This window comes from Juglans regia, chromosome 14 (genome assembly GCF_001411555.2).
Source record: "Juglans regia cultivar Chandler chromosome 14, Walnut 2.0, whole genome shotgun sequence".
NCBI lineage: Eukaryota > Viridiplantae > Streptophyta > Magnoliopsida > Fagales > Juglandaceae > Juglans > Juglans regia.
The window spans coordinates 22431458-22447750 of NC_049914.1; the positions used below are offsets into that span (position 1 = coordinate 22431458).

The 16293-nt window shown below is 36.2% G+C and overlaps 2 protein-coding genes across 2 annotated transcripts; both read left to right on the forward strand.

Annotated features, from left to right (window-relative positions):
• The first annotated feature begins 13455 nt into the window (after positions 1 to 13455).
• Positions 13456 to 14366, forward strand: LOC109000687 (stress-response A/B barrel domain-containing protein At5g22580). The gene is made up of 2 exons (XM_018977652.2): positions 13456 to 13711; positions 13920 to 14366. Exons 1-2 carry the CDS (start codon positions 13593 to 13595, stop codon positions 14116 to 14118), a joined length of 318 nt encoding a protein of 105 aa, XP_018833197.1. The 5' UTR covers positions 13456 to 13592; the 3' UTR covers positions 14119 to 14366.
• A 590-nt stretch (positions 14367 to 14956) lies between these two features.
• On the forward strand, positions 14957 to 16090 carry LOC109000644. Its single transcript, XM_035685270.1, has 2 exons — positions 14957 to 15866; positions 15963 to 16090. The coding sequence occupies exons 1-2, from the start codon at positions 15119 to 15121 to the stop codon at positions 16058 to 16060; spliced, it is 846 nt and encodes a 281-aa protein (XP_035541163.1). The 5' UTR covers positions 14957 to 15118; the 3' UTR covers positions 16061 to 16090.
• Positions 16091 to 16293: the final 203 nt, after the last annotated feature.

Consider the following 16293-nt stretch of genomic DNA (forward strand, 5'->3'; position numbering starts at 1 on the left):
GTTGGCGGTAGAAATGAGGCCAGAAAGAGATCATGCATACATGCATGTGATCATGATCATTTGCCGGCCAACTAAGGATCGATATATAGCATGATTAGCGTACAGTACGTACGGTAAACTATATACATACATATATATATATATATATATCAGAAATTTGGGATATATTTAGCAACGACAAAATTAGTTAATGCAAAAGATTGAAAAATCGTTGGTACGAAACATCATTTGCAAGTACTGTTTTTGAATGTTTGCCATAGTTCTAGGGGTAAACACAAAATAAGATATATATATATATATATATATATATATATATATATATGCAAGTACTAGTTTCTTTTACCATTGCAAGATGTCCGTGTAACAATTAATATTTGCGGTCATAATTGCTAAAACTCTAGATTTCGCAATGATATCTTTCATTTTGAAAATATTAATTTCGCCGTAATTGATTGTCTGTTTCATAATTAGAGACAATTGCATGCTAGAACATATCGGTGAATATAAATCAAAATTCAATTGATATTATATAATAATTTCGTAGAATTAACTTGTATTATTCAGTACCAATGATCATCTACTTCATTACATAATTATTATGTTTTGAAATAATATATTAACTAAAAGTCACCACTTTCATGCATGCATGATCGAGACAAATCATCATATATATTTATATATATATATATATATATATAGCTAAATATACATATAGCTCTAGGATGTGCATGCAAACCCTTCGCCCTTTTAAACAAAAGTATATAGTGTCTACCATTAAAAAAATAATTTTTTTAAGTAAGTTCTAGATTATTCACTTTTTCTAAAGTGATGGACAGGATTTGCATATTTTAAGATTATAAATATCATTTCTATGTTAATACGATGAAATTTTCGAAGGTATAACCAATGCATGTGTAACGCGATAATATTGTCAAACCTGCTCGTTTGATTGGTGATCATTATAATGGAAATTTAACAGAAATTTTTGAAGCTAAACTCAGTTTAAAAAATAAATACATAAATTGGCCTCAAACTATCATTTCTTTTACAATTTGACCACAAAACTATCAGTGTCATCCCTTTGTAGCCCAATTTACCCCCTCATTAAGTACGTTCTAACCATTTAGGTAGATCATAACAAATAGATAACAGTACTATCTTAATGATTAGAGCTTAAACCTTATATCATTTACAAAAAGAAAAAAAGAAAAAAAGGAAAAGCAAAGCCAAAGGTTATACTTTACACCCTAAACAGCCAATTTCTTTTTGCAATTTGGCACTAATTAATTGTCAATGCTGGTCATCCCTTAATCCTCCTTTTCATAAATCTCTCAATTTGAGAAATGATATATACAGTTCTAGCTAGGGTGTGTAAGTTACACACATTCCCTTTGAAAAATGTAGATAAATATGAGATCCACATGAAAAAAATTAATTTTTAATAATAGATCATATTCTTTTTCAAATAAAGTGCGCGAAGCTTGCATATCCTACATACTCAAAGATTGTATCTAGTATTACTCTTTTAATTTATCCACTCATAAAGCTTCAGTCCTTTAAATAGATCAAGAAATTGATGATACAACATGATCCATATTACAAAATTTGTATAAGCAACAATATTTGTGCCTATCAATATGAAATTTTCTTGAGAGAGAGAGAGAGAGAGATGAGAGGCTCATTCCTTGCAGGTATATATGTAGGGGTGTAAAAAAAAATCGAAAAACTGATTGAACCGGACTGAACTAAACTGAACCGGACTAGTTTGTAACCTGTTCGGTGTGGTACCAGTTCTTAAAAATGAAAACCGGTCCTAAACTGATGCGGTACCGATTTTCATATTTTGAAAATCGGTTTAAACCGAACCGGACTGGTACATATATATTTTTAATTTTTATATTATATATAATTTTCATATTATTATTATATATAATTTTCATATTATTGTTATTATTATTATATATAGTATTTACTACATTTTTAATTAATATAACATGAAATTCTAATCTTATTATTTAATTTTATTAATCTCACTAATAAGTTAGACATTATTTATATTATATTATTATATTATAATTAAATATTAAAAAATTAGTAATCATTAATAATAAATATTAAATTCTCACAATTAAATTTAGGATATTATCCACGAGTATGGACAGACAAGAGGGCCCATTGAGCAAAGACCCAACTACGTACGAGGCCGTCAAACTGAAGACTTAAGAGAGATATATATACACAAACATACACGTTATTCATCCATATTTTTCTAGTTACAAACGTACAACTTTTTTATCACCTGTGATCTTGATCTCCATTAACACATCATGTTAAAAATATAAATAATCAAATCTATATATTCCTGTCAATATAAATTTTTGGAATAAGTAATAATTTTAAATAGTATTAGAGTATAGGTTCTAAATTTTAATCCTGACTCTACACTTATTTAATTAATTAAATATTTCACGTGTTGGACTCACTTATTGAATAAAAGTCTAACCCACACATGAAAATAAGTGTTAAGAATATAAATAATTAAACCAAGTACTTCTTTCCATCATAATTAGTTTAAATTTTTAGAACAAATAATAATTTAACAAACACACACATATATAGTTCAATACTTCAACTAGCACTAACAAGTACTTTGCTTTGCTAATATTATATTATAGTACTTTATTGTCCAAAAAAACTGAACATGTCTTTTTTTTTTTATTATTATTCAGCAAGAAAAAAAAAGTATTTATTTATTTTTTATTTGGCTTTTGAATACGCTATCAATATCTAGTGGGTGTTATAGGATGACTATAATTTTTTATAGAAGTCTCCAACCTTTATCTCTTTGAAATCTTGGAGTAGATCAGCTAGCTGTAAAATCCATGGGCAATTCTGTGCGGTGGCGTTATATTAATTTCTTAAGAGACAAAAACAAGAGCTATCTGCCAATAAGGACGAATAAGGCCGGGGGTCAAGTTTCAACCACGGATTTTGTAATTTAAAAAAGAAAATATTTAGTCTCATTTGGAAATAAAAACGATTTCGTTTCATCATTATAATTTTTTCAAATTTTCATACAAAATATAATAAGCAATTCAGTTTTTTCAAATCTCATAATAATAATAATATTCTAACAATAGTTTATTCAATTTTTAACTTTTAATTCTCATTTAAAATTATCTCATATCATCTTATCTCACCATTCAAATAGGATTTTAAAACAATTTTTTCCTATATTTTAATATTTATATATTGAAAAAGAAAAATATTAAGAATAAGATTATCTTTATATTTTATGTTTCTATAAATTGAAAAAATGATAAAAGGAAAAACTATATATAATCTTAGTATTAGATACAAGTAAAGTACTTTCTTACGTGAGGATAGAATATCCCAGGGAATTGAAATCTCTCTCACCTAGGCGACAAAATCCTCTCAGCCGTTCTCCATGATTCCAACCCGTTCACTGGGAGGAGGAGGCTGGAGCTTCGGCTCCACCCACCTCCTCCCCACTAGCCCCACTAGCCAGCCGTAGCAGCTTTCTTCCATTTCCTGTTTTGTCAAGTTTTTCCGTTTTTGGTTTTTCTCCACATTTTCAAAACAAGTCGATCTCCTGCCTTCCGATGTTCTCCGACCAACATGTGCCACCTTTTCTACATCTCCAGTCGCCCATCTTCAAGTTCGCAGAAGGATTCTGCTCTTTTGCTCGACGCGTTCATCTCAAGCGCGACTCGTGCCGTGCGCAGCAACCACTCACCACCGCGTCTTGGAGTTGCTCCTGATGACACATGCGGCCTCCCCGACATCAGAGGCTTTGGATCCTCTGGATCTGACCCTCCGTTTCACTCCTAAGGCGACGTGTGACCTAGACACGCCGTCATAGCCTGTGTTGGTCCTCCGCCGGCGACTCAACTTTGTTTCGGGCAGCTATCATATGTTCCTGCTTTCCTAAATCGAGGATCAAGTGAAAATTGGTGTGACAGTCTCTTCCAGCCAGTTCAAACCATCAAGATGCAGCACACCTCCCTTTACTGCTGCTTTTAGTCGCAATAATATAGTCTGTTTTATCAGACAATACAAAAACCGCTTCAAGAGGCATTCCCTAGTGGGACATGGGTGGGAGCCAATTAATTGGTTCCAAATCCCTCTTTTTTTCTTTTTTATGTAATGTATCTGTTGGTTTTGGAATGATTGTAGAGAACTTCCACCTCACTGAAACTTGTATCCTGTAATCCTTTAATTTATCTATAAAATGCTAAACTTGCCTAGAAAAAATAATAATAATAAAGTACTTTCTTGCTATTGCATGCATTTTCTTAATGGAATCAGAACCCATATCTTGCTTTTGTCTTCTAGCAATTATATATTTAGCACCCGTATTATGATAACCGTATTTGAAAATTATTAGCAAAATTTATGTTTTTTTTTTCTCATTTTTCTCAAACATTTGAATTTTCTAAAACTAAAATGACTTTCATTTTAAAATTAAAATATACATTTACTCATGATGATGTCAAATACAATTGCCAAATGTGTGGTGGTACCTAGCAAGACTCGTTTTCCACTGACAATCAGGTGATTCTAATATTTGATCTAGTCATCTCTGGAGTGGTCTAAATACCCCAAATAGATCACAGGGTGTTGAAATGGGCTCAGCCCTCCACAGCCCAGCAAGGCGTGTGAAGCCTAAATACTCATCTAACCCGATAGGGTCTGAGCTAAACTGATAAGGAAAGCTCCCACCCATTATCCTGGCACGATTACGAATATTTATCCACTTGAAACAAACAGATAACTCTAAAAGACTGAGATTTAAGTTTCAAATGATAGATAAGGTGGTTAAACCCAAGGGATAAGAGGGGGCAAGAGGGTTATTTAAAGGGATGAGGTATGAAAAATACTCAAGGAATGATGGGGCCTAGAGATTACTCCAACTATTAATGACTTAAGCATCGGAGGCTCCCATTCTCCTACTCGGTGCCTTTTATCCTTTGGTTGCAGAAGATCGTGGGTGATAAGCAATGAAACACGTCCTCGACAGTTGGCGTCATCTGTGGGATCTGATATATCTTACAAATCAGCATGTTTTTCACATGCCCATTACTACTCGGTCTCAGGCAACTAGAGATCAGGAAGAGACTTCAATAAATATGGAAGGAAGACTGGCAGAAATGGAAGAAATAGTGAAGAAACTCACCTTGGAAGTTGACTCACTACGAAAAGAGAATGAGACCCTCAAGGAGCAGAACAGGCCGACGGGAGAAGATGCGACACCTAGTCAAACTGATAAAGAGGAGACGGAGACAGGCAGTGCGGGCGTCGGTAAAGGCCATCAGGAGGAAGAAGACAAGAAGAAAATGCACCATGATTTACGATGGCTAAGCATGAAGAAATGGCCAAAAAGATAAACTCATCCTTAACGGTTAACCAGTTGTTAACTAGCACCAACCAACCCTACACCTAAGAGATCATGGTGGTTTTGCTTCCACCAAAGTTTAAAGTCCCGTCGATAGACATGTACGACGGCTCCAAGGATCCAATGGAACATTTGGATACTTTTAAATATGACTCTCCATGGGTTCCCATGAGAGATTGCATGCAGAGCTTTCCCTTTAACACTAAAGGGAACTGCTAGAGGATGGTTCGGAGCATGCGACCGGGATCCATTAAAAATTTTGAAAAGCTCGATAGGTAGTTCATTACCCAATTTATGGCCAGTCGGCAACGTACTTATTGACAGTAAAACAGGGGAAAGATGAGAGTCTGAAAGCATACTTGGAACGATTCAATAAAGAGATAATGACAGCAGACGACCAGGATGAGAAAATCATGTTGGTTGCATTACTCGGGGGAATATGGCCTAGGAGTCCCTTAATGGTTGAGCTAGCAAGGAAAACTCCATCCACCTTACGAGAATTTATGGATCGGGCGAATGACTTTGTGAATGCTGAGGATACATTGATTGCCCTCACCACCCGACCGGGGCAAAAAGAGGAGAATGCATTCAGGGAGGGCCATATTCAAGAAAATATCTAGAAGTCGAAGAAAAATTAGTACAACAAAAGGCAAGAAGGCGGGAGGTATTGTAGTGGTCATGTTCACTATTCCAATGCACATGACCAGGACGAAACAAAAGATAATAGGCGAGATGAGGACCACGGGCAGCGACAGTAAAGGTACTGCACGTACCACAAGGAGAATGGCCATCGAATCGAGGATTGCCATACGCTCAAACAAAACATCAAGGAATTGAAAGGAAATGGAGAGCTGGAGCGTATTGTGGCCGAGAACACATATCTACCACGACGGAGTAGAAGCCAGAAGAGGAGATCCCCTAGAAGGGCGAAAAGGTCACAAGAACCAAGAAACCAGCTGTCTAGGCAAGAAGTAGATAGGCGGAGACCGCCTCTGGGAGAAATCCATACTATAACTGGTGGATATGCAGGAGGTAGACCAACATCATTGGGGAGAAAGGCTTATGCAAGACGGGCAGGGTACGAAGAAATTTAAAATGTAGAGAGGCCTATCAAGCAGGCCCGGATGCCTAACTCACCCCCAATCTTCTTTAGCAAAGAGGATTCCAGGAGGTGGTATACCCGCATGATGACATGATAGTTGTGGCAATGCAGGTCGCAAATTATACGACGAGAAGAATATTAATAGACAACGGGAGCTCAGCAGACATTTTAATTTGAGATGCTTTCATAAAGATGGGTTTACATATCAACCAACTTCGTCGAGCACCAACCATGCTGAAAGGATTTACGGGGGGACGCGGTTCAACCCATGGGGTCCATCACACTACTGATGCCAATAGGAACTAACCCTTGCATTGCCACCAATATGACTGAGTTCCTGGTGGTCAAAACTCAATCATCCTACAATGCCATAATAGGTGGACCAACGTTGAATGCTTTGAAGGCAGTTACATCCACTTATCACTTAAAAGTGAAGTTCCTAAAGCCATCAGGAGTTGGCGAGGTACATGGAAAGCAAGTACTCACTCGAGAGTGTCACGTACAGGAGTCGAGAAGGGGAGAGTGAGATGTAAAAATAGTAGAGCCGCAAGAACATGGTGAGGAAGTCTACCCACCACCTCTACCAACAGTTCTTATAACGAAAGCATAAATGAGGGACGAGGAGTAACCACAGCATAAAGAAGGAAAGCTAGAACCAAGGTGGGAAGGACCATATTTGGTTACAGGGACCAACTGACAGGGAACCTATAGCCTAAAAGATACGGTGGGACGTGAATTCAACATCCATGGAATGCTGAGCATCTAAGGAAGTTTTATGTTAAAATTCTTAGTATTTTTTGTTCACACGGCTAAGACTGTTTTGATTTACTTTATTTTTTTTTTATGGAGGTTTGTATTTTATAACCCTAGCACCTCTCCAGCCTTTCTCCAGTCAGTAAGGTTACGCGGTCGAGCATCACTCCCGCCACACCTTCTTGCCAAAAATTGAGTGGTCGAGCATCTCTCTCGTCTTTCTCCAGTCGGAAAGGTTACGCGGTTGAGCATCACTCTCGCCACACCTTCTCGCCAAAAACTAAGCAGTTGAGCATCTCTCCTACCTTTCTCCAATCGGTAAGGTACGCAGTCGAGTATCACTCCTGCCACACCTTCTCTCCAAAAATCGAGCCGCTTTCTCCAATTAGTAAGGTTACGCGGTCGAGCATCACTCCTACCACACCTTCTCACCAAAAATCAAGCGGTTGAGCAATTCTCCCACCTTTCTCCAGTCAGTAAGGTTACGCGGTCGAGCACCACTCACGCCACACTTTCTCGCCAAAAACTGAGCGGTCGAGCAACTCACCCTCATTTCTCCAATCAATAATGTTACGCGGTCGAGCATCACTCCCACCACATCTTCTCGCTGAAAACTGAGCGGTCGAGCAATTCTCCCGCCTTTCTCCAGTCAGTAAGGTTACACAGTTGAGTATCACTCCCATCACACCTTCTCGCCAAAAACTAAGCGGTCGAGCAACTCTCCCACCTTTCTCCAATCTGTAAGGTTATTCAGTCGAGCATCACTCCCGCCACACCTTCTCATCGAAAACTGAGCGGTTGAGCAACTCTCCCGCCTTTCTCCAGTCGGTAAGGTTATGCGGTTAAGCATCACTCCCACCACACCTTCTCGCCAAAAATTGAGTGGTCAAGCAACTCTCTGAGAGTCACCTATCTCCACTCGATAAGGTTATGCGGTCGAGCATCACACCCGCCACACCTTCTTGCTGAAAATTGAGCGGTCGAGCAACTCTCCCGCCTTTCTCCAGTTAGTAAGGCGGTTGAGCATCACTCCAACCACACCTTCTTGCCAAAAATTGAGCGGTCGAGCAACTCTCCCGCCTTTCTCCAGTCGGTAAGGCAGTCGAGCATCACTCCCGCCTCTACTCAACAAGATCACCCCGCTGACCAAGACGAGCAAGGAGTTTCCAGATAAGTTGAACTCATTTTCATTTATATGATTCAATTAAAATCTAGGTGAACCACACTAACCATTCATTTAAGACAGATTGGCGTTTACCTGAGACGAAATTCCAAACACCGAGAACTTCAGAATGCCTAAAATTAAAATCTCTTGGCATAGACTTCGCTGGGTAACTGGAGAGGTCTAGATACCCCCAATGGATCACGGGGTGTTAACATGGGCTCGGCCCTCCATAGCCCAGCAAGGCATGTGAAGCCTAAATACCGATCTAACCCAATAACGTTTGAGCTAAACTGATAACGAAGGCTCCCGCCCATTATCCCGGCACGGTTAGAGATATTTATCCACTCGAAACAGACAAATAACTCTAAAAACCTGATATTCAAGTTTCAAAAGATAGATAAGGTAGTTAAACCCAAGGGATAAGAGAGGCGAGATGATTATTTAAAGGGATGAGGTACGTAAAATACTCAAGGAATGATAGGGCCTAGAGATTAATCCGACTATTACTGACTCAAGCATCGGAGGCTCCCCTTCTCAGCCCCGATACCTTTTATCCTTTAGTTACAGGAGATTGTGGGTGATAAGCGGTGAAACACGTCCTCAACAGTCTCTATAATATTTAAAGCTACTTTAGTTTTTTATGACGAGACTTTTAAACTTTAAAGGCCTCAAAAATAAAAAATAAAAAAAATCAATTATTGCACACACTTTTTTTATTTAAAAAAAAAATTATACTCATCATCTTCACACTACATATCACATATAATTTTTTAATTTTTAATTTTTTTTTCTCTTACCAAATGTGTAGTGTATGGATGATGAGTATAAAAAGTCAATCAGTTTAGGGAAAATAAAATAAAATAAATAAATAAAATAAATGTGGTGTGTGATGTGTGAAGATAATGAGTAGCAAAACTCTTAAAAAATACTTAATATGTATGAAGACTTTGTGAAAGAGAAATGTTTTACTCATAAAAGGATTATATAAAACTAAATCTACAATTTGACATGAGTTTATATATTACATTAGATTGTAAAATTACTTTTATTATAAAATAGATTTAACAAATCACCCGAAGTCAAGTCAATTTATAAGTTTATTTTTATGAAAAATCTCTACGATTATAAAACTTATCTTTATAAAAATAAAATTTATGCCAGATTAGAAAGTTAAATTTATTATAAAATAAATATAATATACTACATCAGAATAGCTCAATTTGTAAATACATTTTATAGATTTAATATTTTTTTTTTTTTTTTTGAGAATAACCTATTCGCTTGAATAATGGAAACAAAATTGCTAAATCCACCAAAAAAGTGTTCAGAAAGTGTCCCGAAGCAATATATTTATTTTTTTTTTTTGCTTAGTGATTAAGGAAATATTTTTTAATGATATTGTGAATTTTTTATTTTTTTAAAAAATATTTATGATGATTAAAAAAATGAAAAATCTAATTATAAACGATTCTGAGTACTAATACGCACACCCATTCAATATGATTAGTCAGAAAGTAGATTTTATTGAAAACAATGCTAATTTAAATTTAAAATATGAAGACAACAACATTAGTATGCAGATTAGTACGCAAATTTGCTTGTACATAGCAAAACTCTTAAAAAAATACATGAAAAAAATAAAAATAAATAAAATGCACTTATCGGGACATACTTTCGTGACACTTTTTTGGTAGGTGTAGTGTTACTCTAATGAAAATAGGACGTTGCTACGTCCACATACCGAAATCTTCTACCGATCACTTTAAATTTTTTTTTATTTTTTTACTTTTTCTTTCATTATTTTTTTAAACTATTTAAATCTTTTTTACAAATAAAAAAAATCACATGTTTATTTAAAAACACTTAATTAATTACTAAATAAAAAAAAATTAAAAAAATTTCGAAAATCCTATATGGACATAGTGTCGTTTTTCAACGAAAATAATTGAGGTAAACCAAATCGTGTGGTTTAGAATGACAGCATTGTCATGGTACAGTTACACACTGTCTGCACTGGACTGTCCAGAACCTATCCTCTGTTTCCAGTCAAAAAAAAATCGGAGTGGTTGATGGATTCTGGATTGACCATCTGTACGAGGACTGATTTCATGCACGATGCGACACTGATTCTGTCGGCAACGCATTAGGACAGGGTGAAAACATGGTTTGGAAACTAATTATTCAGTTTCATGGGAGTTACTTAATAAAAATAATTATTCAGTTTTGTGTAAGTGACAAAAATTATAGTACTTATCATCAGTCTTATATAATATAAGATGATGTCTGGAAGTTATTAGTCTTAGTGTGTGTTTGGATGTTGAAGTGAGTTGAGTTGAGTTGAGTTGAGATGATAAAATATTGTTAGAATATTATTTTTTAATATTATTATTATTTTGAGATTTGAAAAAGTTGAATTGTTTATTATATTTTGTATTGAAATTTGAAAAAGTTGTAATGATGAGTTGAGATGAGTTTGGCAACCAAACTCACCCTTAATAGTTGCATTAATGCATGCAGTAACTTGATGTCTATATAATATATCATTAGGAATTTAGAATATACATTGCAACAGTCACTTCATATTCTATCAATTTTGAGTTAAAAAAGTATATGGTCTAAACTCTAGACGATGTATATATTATTTACAAGTGACTTCCTAAGGCAGGTTGCTAGCTAGTAACATGATCAAATTAATAATTTTTAGGCCTATTCATTTCCCAACCCCTACCAGAACCTGGAAAATCTGGTTTTTGTCCCCGGAAGAAATCCGGGCTAGTACCCGCATAAAAAAACTTAGGTACACCCGGTCCAGGTATCAAATTTTTCTTATTTACAACCCGGTACTCCCTTTTTTTTGGGTTTGAATGTTTTGATGTTTCTTTCTTTTTTTGTTCCTTTATGGCAACTAAATGGATAGAAACTCAAAAGGAAAATGTGTATTATGTCCAATGTGAAGAAATTCATGAGCCTAACTCATCTCATAAAACCGGTTCTTCAAGAGAGGATTGTCCATTGCTTATAAATATGTTCGGGACCTTATCCATAGCCAATGTGAGATTATTTCTCAACAGCCTCCCTCACGTGCAGGCCAGTATTTTTTCTGGTCCTTGTCACAGGGTAAGTAGTGTGGGCTTCCATTCTTCCTGTGGCAGGCTCTGATACCATAAAGAAATTCATGGGTCTAACTCATCTCATAAAACCGATTCTTCAAGAGAGGATTGCTCATTGCTTATAAACATGTCCAAGACTTTGTCCACAGCTAATGTGGGATTATTCCTCAACATATGAATCATCCATTTTATGTTTTTTTTTTACTCTCTTCTCCATGTGGCTTTTTATTGGTAGTTAAGGAATATGTAACCTTCGATTTAAAAAATTAAATAATAGAGTTTGAATACCACATCAATATTTGTTAATGAACAAATATTCATAACATATAAGTTTTGATGCTCGACCGAATTCTGAATTTTTAAAAACCGGTTTCAATCTGGGTTCTGACCCTTATTTGAAACTCAAGCTAACCCGGTCCGAGCATATCCGAGTTCCCAGGCCGGAACCCGATGAACAATACTAATAATCTTCTCGGATTATTCTTATGTGGTTTTGCATGTACTAGGTATTTGATCTTAGACTATTAATACTGGCTACATAAGGATTCGTTGAATTCCCTAATATGGCTGGAGATTAGGTTACGGACCAAACCCTATTTGAGGTAGTGTCTAAAACTTACCGCCGCCTAGATCCTTCCTGTCCGCTTTTCATAAAGAGACTATCTTCAATTGGCCCATCCTAGTTTTTTTGTCTAGAAAAAGGAAAAAAGAAAAAAGAAATCATAAAGTTTTGCTCAAATCTTGGAATTATTATGCTAAAAAGACGATTTGAATAGAAAATCTTTATGCTGATTATAGATTCTTTAGTAGAATCAAATCCTTAGCTTGGATTTGTAATTAGCTTAGATATGACGGCCTTGTGTTCAAAAAAGCTGTTCCGCGGAAACACTTATCGTTTGGATGATTTATTAATTGGCCCATCCCATAAACAAAATTCCAAAAGGGTTATTTCAGTTTAGCTGTCAATTTGAAAAGAATGGAATTCAGGAATGCCGACTGGCCCATCCCATAAACTTCATTAGTCATGTTTTCTTTACTTTTCATAAAGCAACACAACTCACTAATTTATTCATGATTGAACCGTTCATCTACTATCTCTTATAATAATTTCTACTTGTTGACGAAGAAAATATCATTAATTTGCCTAAAAGAAGTTCAAACTTGTCAAGAAATTTCCAAGTGCATGACCGTATCATGATCAATATTTGCATAAAACATCATGCTGCAGTTGCACTGCAAGTTGGGTCATTAAAAAACGTGCATCATAATGCCAATTAGAAGAGACAAGCTGTCCAAAGCAACTCTCTCTGCATAAAAAGGATATATGTCATGTGTATGTATATGTATGTATGGATATATGCATGCATGCATGTATGTAAAACATGACAACGTTCTATCATAATTACATGATGCACCTCTGTGGAGGAGGTGATCATATAGTTAAGATTCCTTAAGGATAAGTAGTGATATGGCATCCATGATTAATATTTGTCCAATAATATACCTCTGATCACATGGCTGCAAGGACGACATGTCCGACAGTCCGCAATGCATTCTGGTATTCAGAGGAGTAAAAGCTGATTAAAGGGGTAGAAATAAAGAGTCTGTCATCTCATGATTATGCCTACATAATAAAATGTGGTCACCAGAAAATTAAGCATAAACCCAGAAGAAAAAATTGGCAAAGAAGGACCCCATTTATGTGCCAAAGGGAAGCCACGACAAAGAGACTTGGACAATTTTAGTGTGGGGGTGGAGAGAAGATGTTGCTGACGAGTGGATTCATAGCCCCATGAAAGTTGTACCTTTCAAAATATGAGCTATAGATACTGTCCGAGAAAGGAGAGGCTAAACTCTGATTAATGCTGCCAACATGCGCCAGCGGTTAAATGCGTCATGGGTTGTGGCAGTAGACAGATGGGACTGTGGAAGTTGACACTAAAATAATAATGCAGATCGAGAGAACATGACCATGACGTGTATATAAACTGGATTTTGGGTGGCCACAGTTTAGTTCAGGTGAGCTCAGCTAGCTAGGTAGTAACCATGGGAGATTTCAAGCACTTGGTGATTGCTAAGTTCAAGGAAGATGTGGTGGTGGAGGAGATTTTGAAAGGGATGGAGAAGTTGGCTTCTGATCTTGAAGCTGTCAAGTCCTTTGAATGGTACTGATCTTTGCTTCTCTTTTACCCTTATAAACTCTCTTTTCTTTTCTTTGTTCTCTCCCTTAATCTACAAAGTCAGGAGAATGCATGAGGGGAAATATACACAAACTGAAGTTTGAGCTGTGAAGTAATATTTGAGCCCATGAACCTCTATTATTCCATTTTATATCTGTTCATTTTATATGGTGGTTTTGTATCTTTCTGACAGGGGGCAGGACATTGAAAGCCAAGAGATGCTTAGACAAGGCTTTACTCATGCCTTCATAATGACATTCCACAAGAAGGAAGACTTCACTGCATTTCTCGGTCATCCTAATCATGTCGAATTCTCCACAACATTTTCTGCGGCTATCGAAAAGATCGTGCTGCTTGATTTCCCAGCTGTTCTTGTCAAGGCGCCAGCATGATGATGATCAAGAAAACATTTAAAACAATAAAGAAATTAAGGTGTCCCAGGGAACAGGAACAGTACTGGGACGTATGTGTGTGTGCGCTTGTTTATGTATGCATCTGTATGTGTTCTTGCTAGTCTGATGATCATGGGTCTTGTTGCAGTACTTGATCTTGAAAAAAAACAAGACCATGTTTGCTAATTTCTAGGCTGTATACTATGGATTTTTGTTCAACTTTGTGTTACATGATTTTCTTATGCAAATAGGTGGCCTGATTGCCGAGCCAAAAAACGATAAAAGTACCCCAAAAAAAAAAAAAAAAAAGACAGGTTAGCGGCTAATTGTGGGATTTGGTACCCCTACTTTTTGACTTTGCTTCACCCTATCGATTGTCACCGATGATTCAGGAACAGCTGCTTAATTAGACATATTGAGCCAGATTGAAAACTATATGAGAGAAAAGGGGAGAAAAGCAAACATGCATAACACATAATCTATATATATATATATATATATATATATATATGTGTGTGTGCAGATTTCTATTTTTTTCTAAAGCATATAGTAGATTTCTATGATAAAGAGGAAATGAGTGCAGTAAATTTTTATTCAGTAAGAGAATTTTTTCTCAGGAAATGAAAAATCAAGAGAAAAACAAAGGATATATGTGAAAAAGAATCTTATAAAGGTGGGAAAATGATATATCACTGAAAAAGGGCAAAAGCAAAAAGATATTCATGTTCTTTCTGAACATGCTGGTGGAACTCCACCAATGTTATCAGAGAGAGAGAGACAGACAGAGAGTTAGAGATAAAACGATCATTATTATTCTTTTATCTCATATACTCTCCAGAAAGAAGCCACCAGGGTATAAAAAAGTAATATCCATCTGCAGATTAAAAGTAGATGCTTGTTTTCTCTCTCTCTTTTTTGTTTTTTTTCTTTATGATCATCAAAGACACCATCCCAACGATATTCTTCTTCAACAATTGAAAGATCAATCCAATTGAAGAAAATGCAGATCAGCAAGGATATTGAGCTCCTCCTTCTAAAACCTCTGCTTCTCATACTCACTTTATTTTTCACTTCTGTAGCTCAAGATGCTCCAACAAGCTTCTGCGGCAAAATCCGAATCCAATACCCCTTTCTGAATAATTCGAATTCAACCGAGTCCTCTCTACTACACCGAATGATTCAATGCAAATCCCAGAAGCTATACTTTAGAACCTCAGTTGGTCTTTTTCCTGTATCTTCCATCAATTACACCAGAAAATTCCTGACCATCTCTCACAGCCATTGCTCTTCTTCAGAAAACTATGTGTCTCCTTTACTTCTCTCAGCTGGTTTTCCTCCTCCTCCTCCTCCAATGCTAAACTCACTTCTTCTCTTCAACTGCTCAAACAAAGCACATCCCTTTTCACCCGTTATCCGGAACTGCACTCGCTTCCCTGCATCATGTGGATCTTCTTCTAAAGTTCAGAAACTAGAACAACAACCAGGAGTTCCTCATTCATCATGTTTACTTGTTGATGATCTTGAAAAGCTGGGAGTGGGTTTTAGTCCAAAAGATTTCAACTGCTCCCATTACAGCCATTTACACAGATCCTTATCTGGTGAAAACTACGAAGAATATCATCATGAGCTGGGAACAAGGATTTCCTTTGACATTCCTGATCACGTACCGAATCCGTGTAACGAGTGCGAGAAAACTAATGGTAATTGTGGAGTTGGGTTGAGGTGCATCTGCCACCCAAACGAGTGCAGTACGTCTCCTGCTCCCTTGCTAGTTAATATAGATACATGGCTTAATTAAATATTATAATTTCTTCGTTAGCTGATTTTGGTGGATATTTTTGCAGAAGATAAGGTCATTTCTATGGGCGGATCCCTGGACACTTTTGGTATTGTTCTCTTTTCTTTGATTTCTTTGGTCCTTGTAATCGTTTCCACTCAATGATATATAAAATGAAAGGCAAAGTTCTATTTATGGGTTCTTCACCTGAAATATCATCATTCTATGAATCTATTCTTACCATAGATAAGTGTTTCTCCATAGATCTTATGATAAAAAAATTATATTTCAATTTGTCATCTACTTAATTCTTCAGTACTGTAGTGAGTAGATCACACAACTACCATAGATTAAACTAAATGAGATCTGATTTTGGTCTGTCTTTGGGCATTTATATA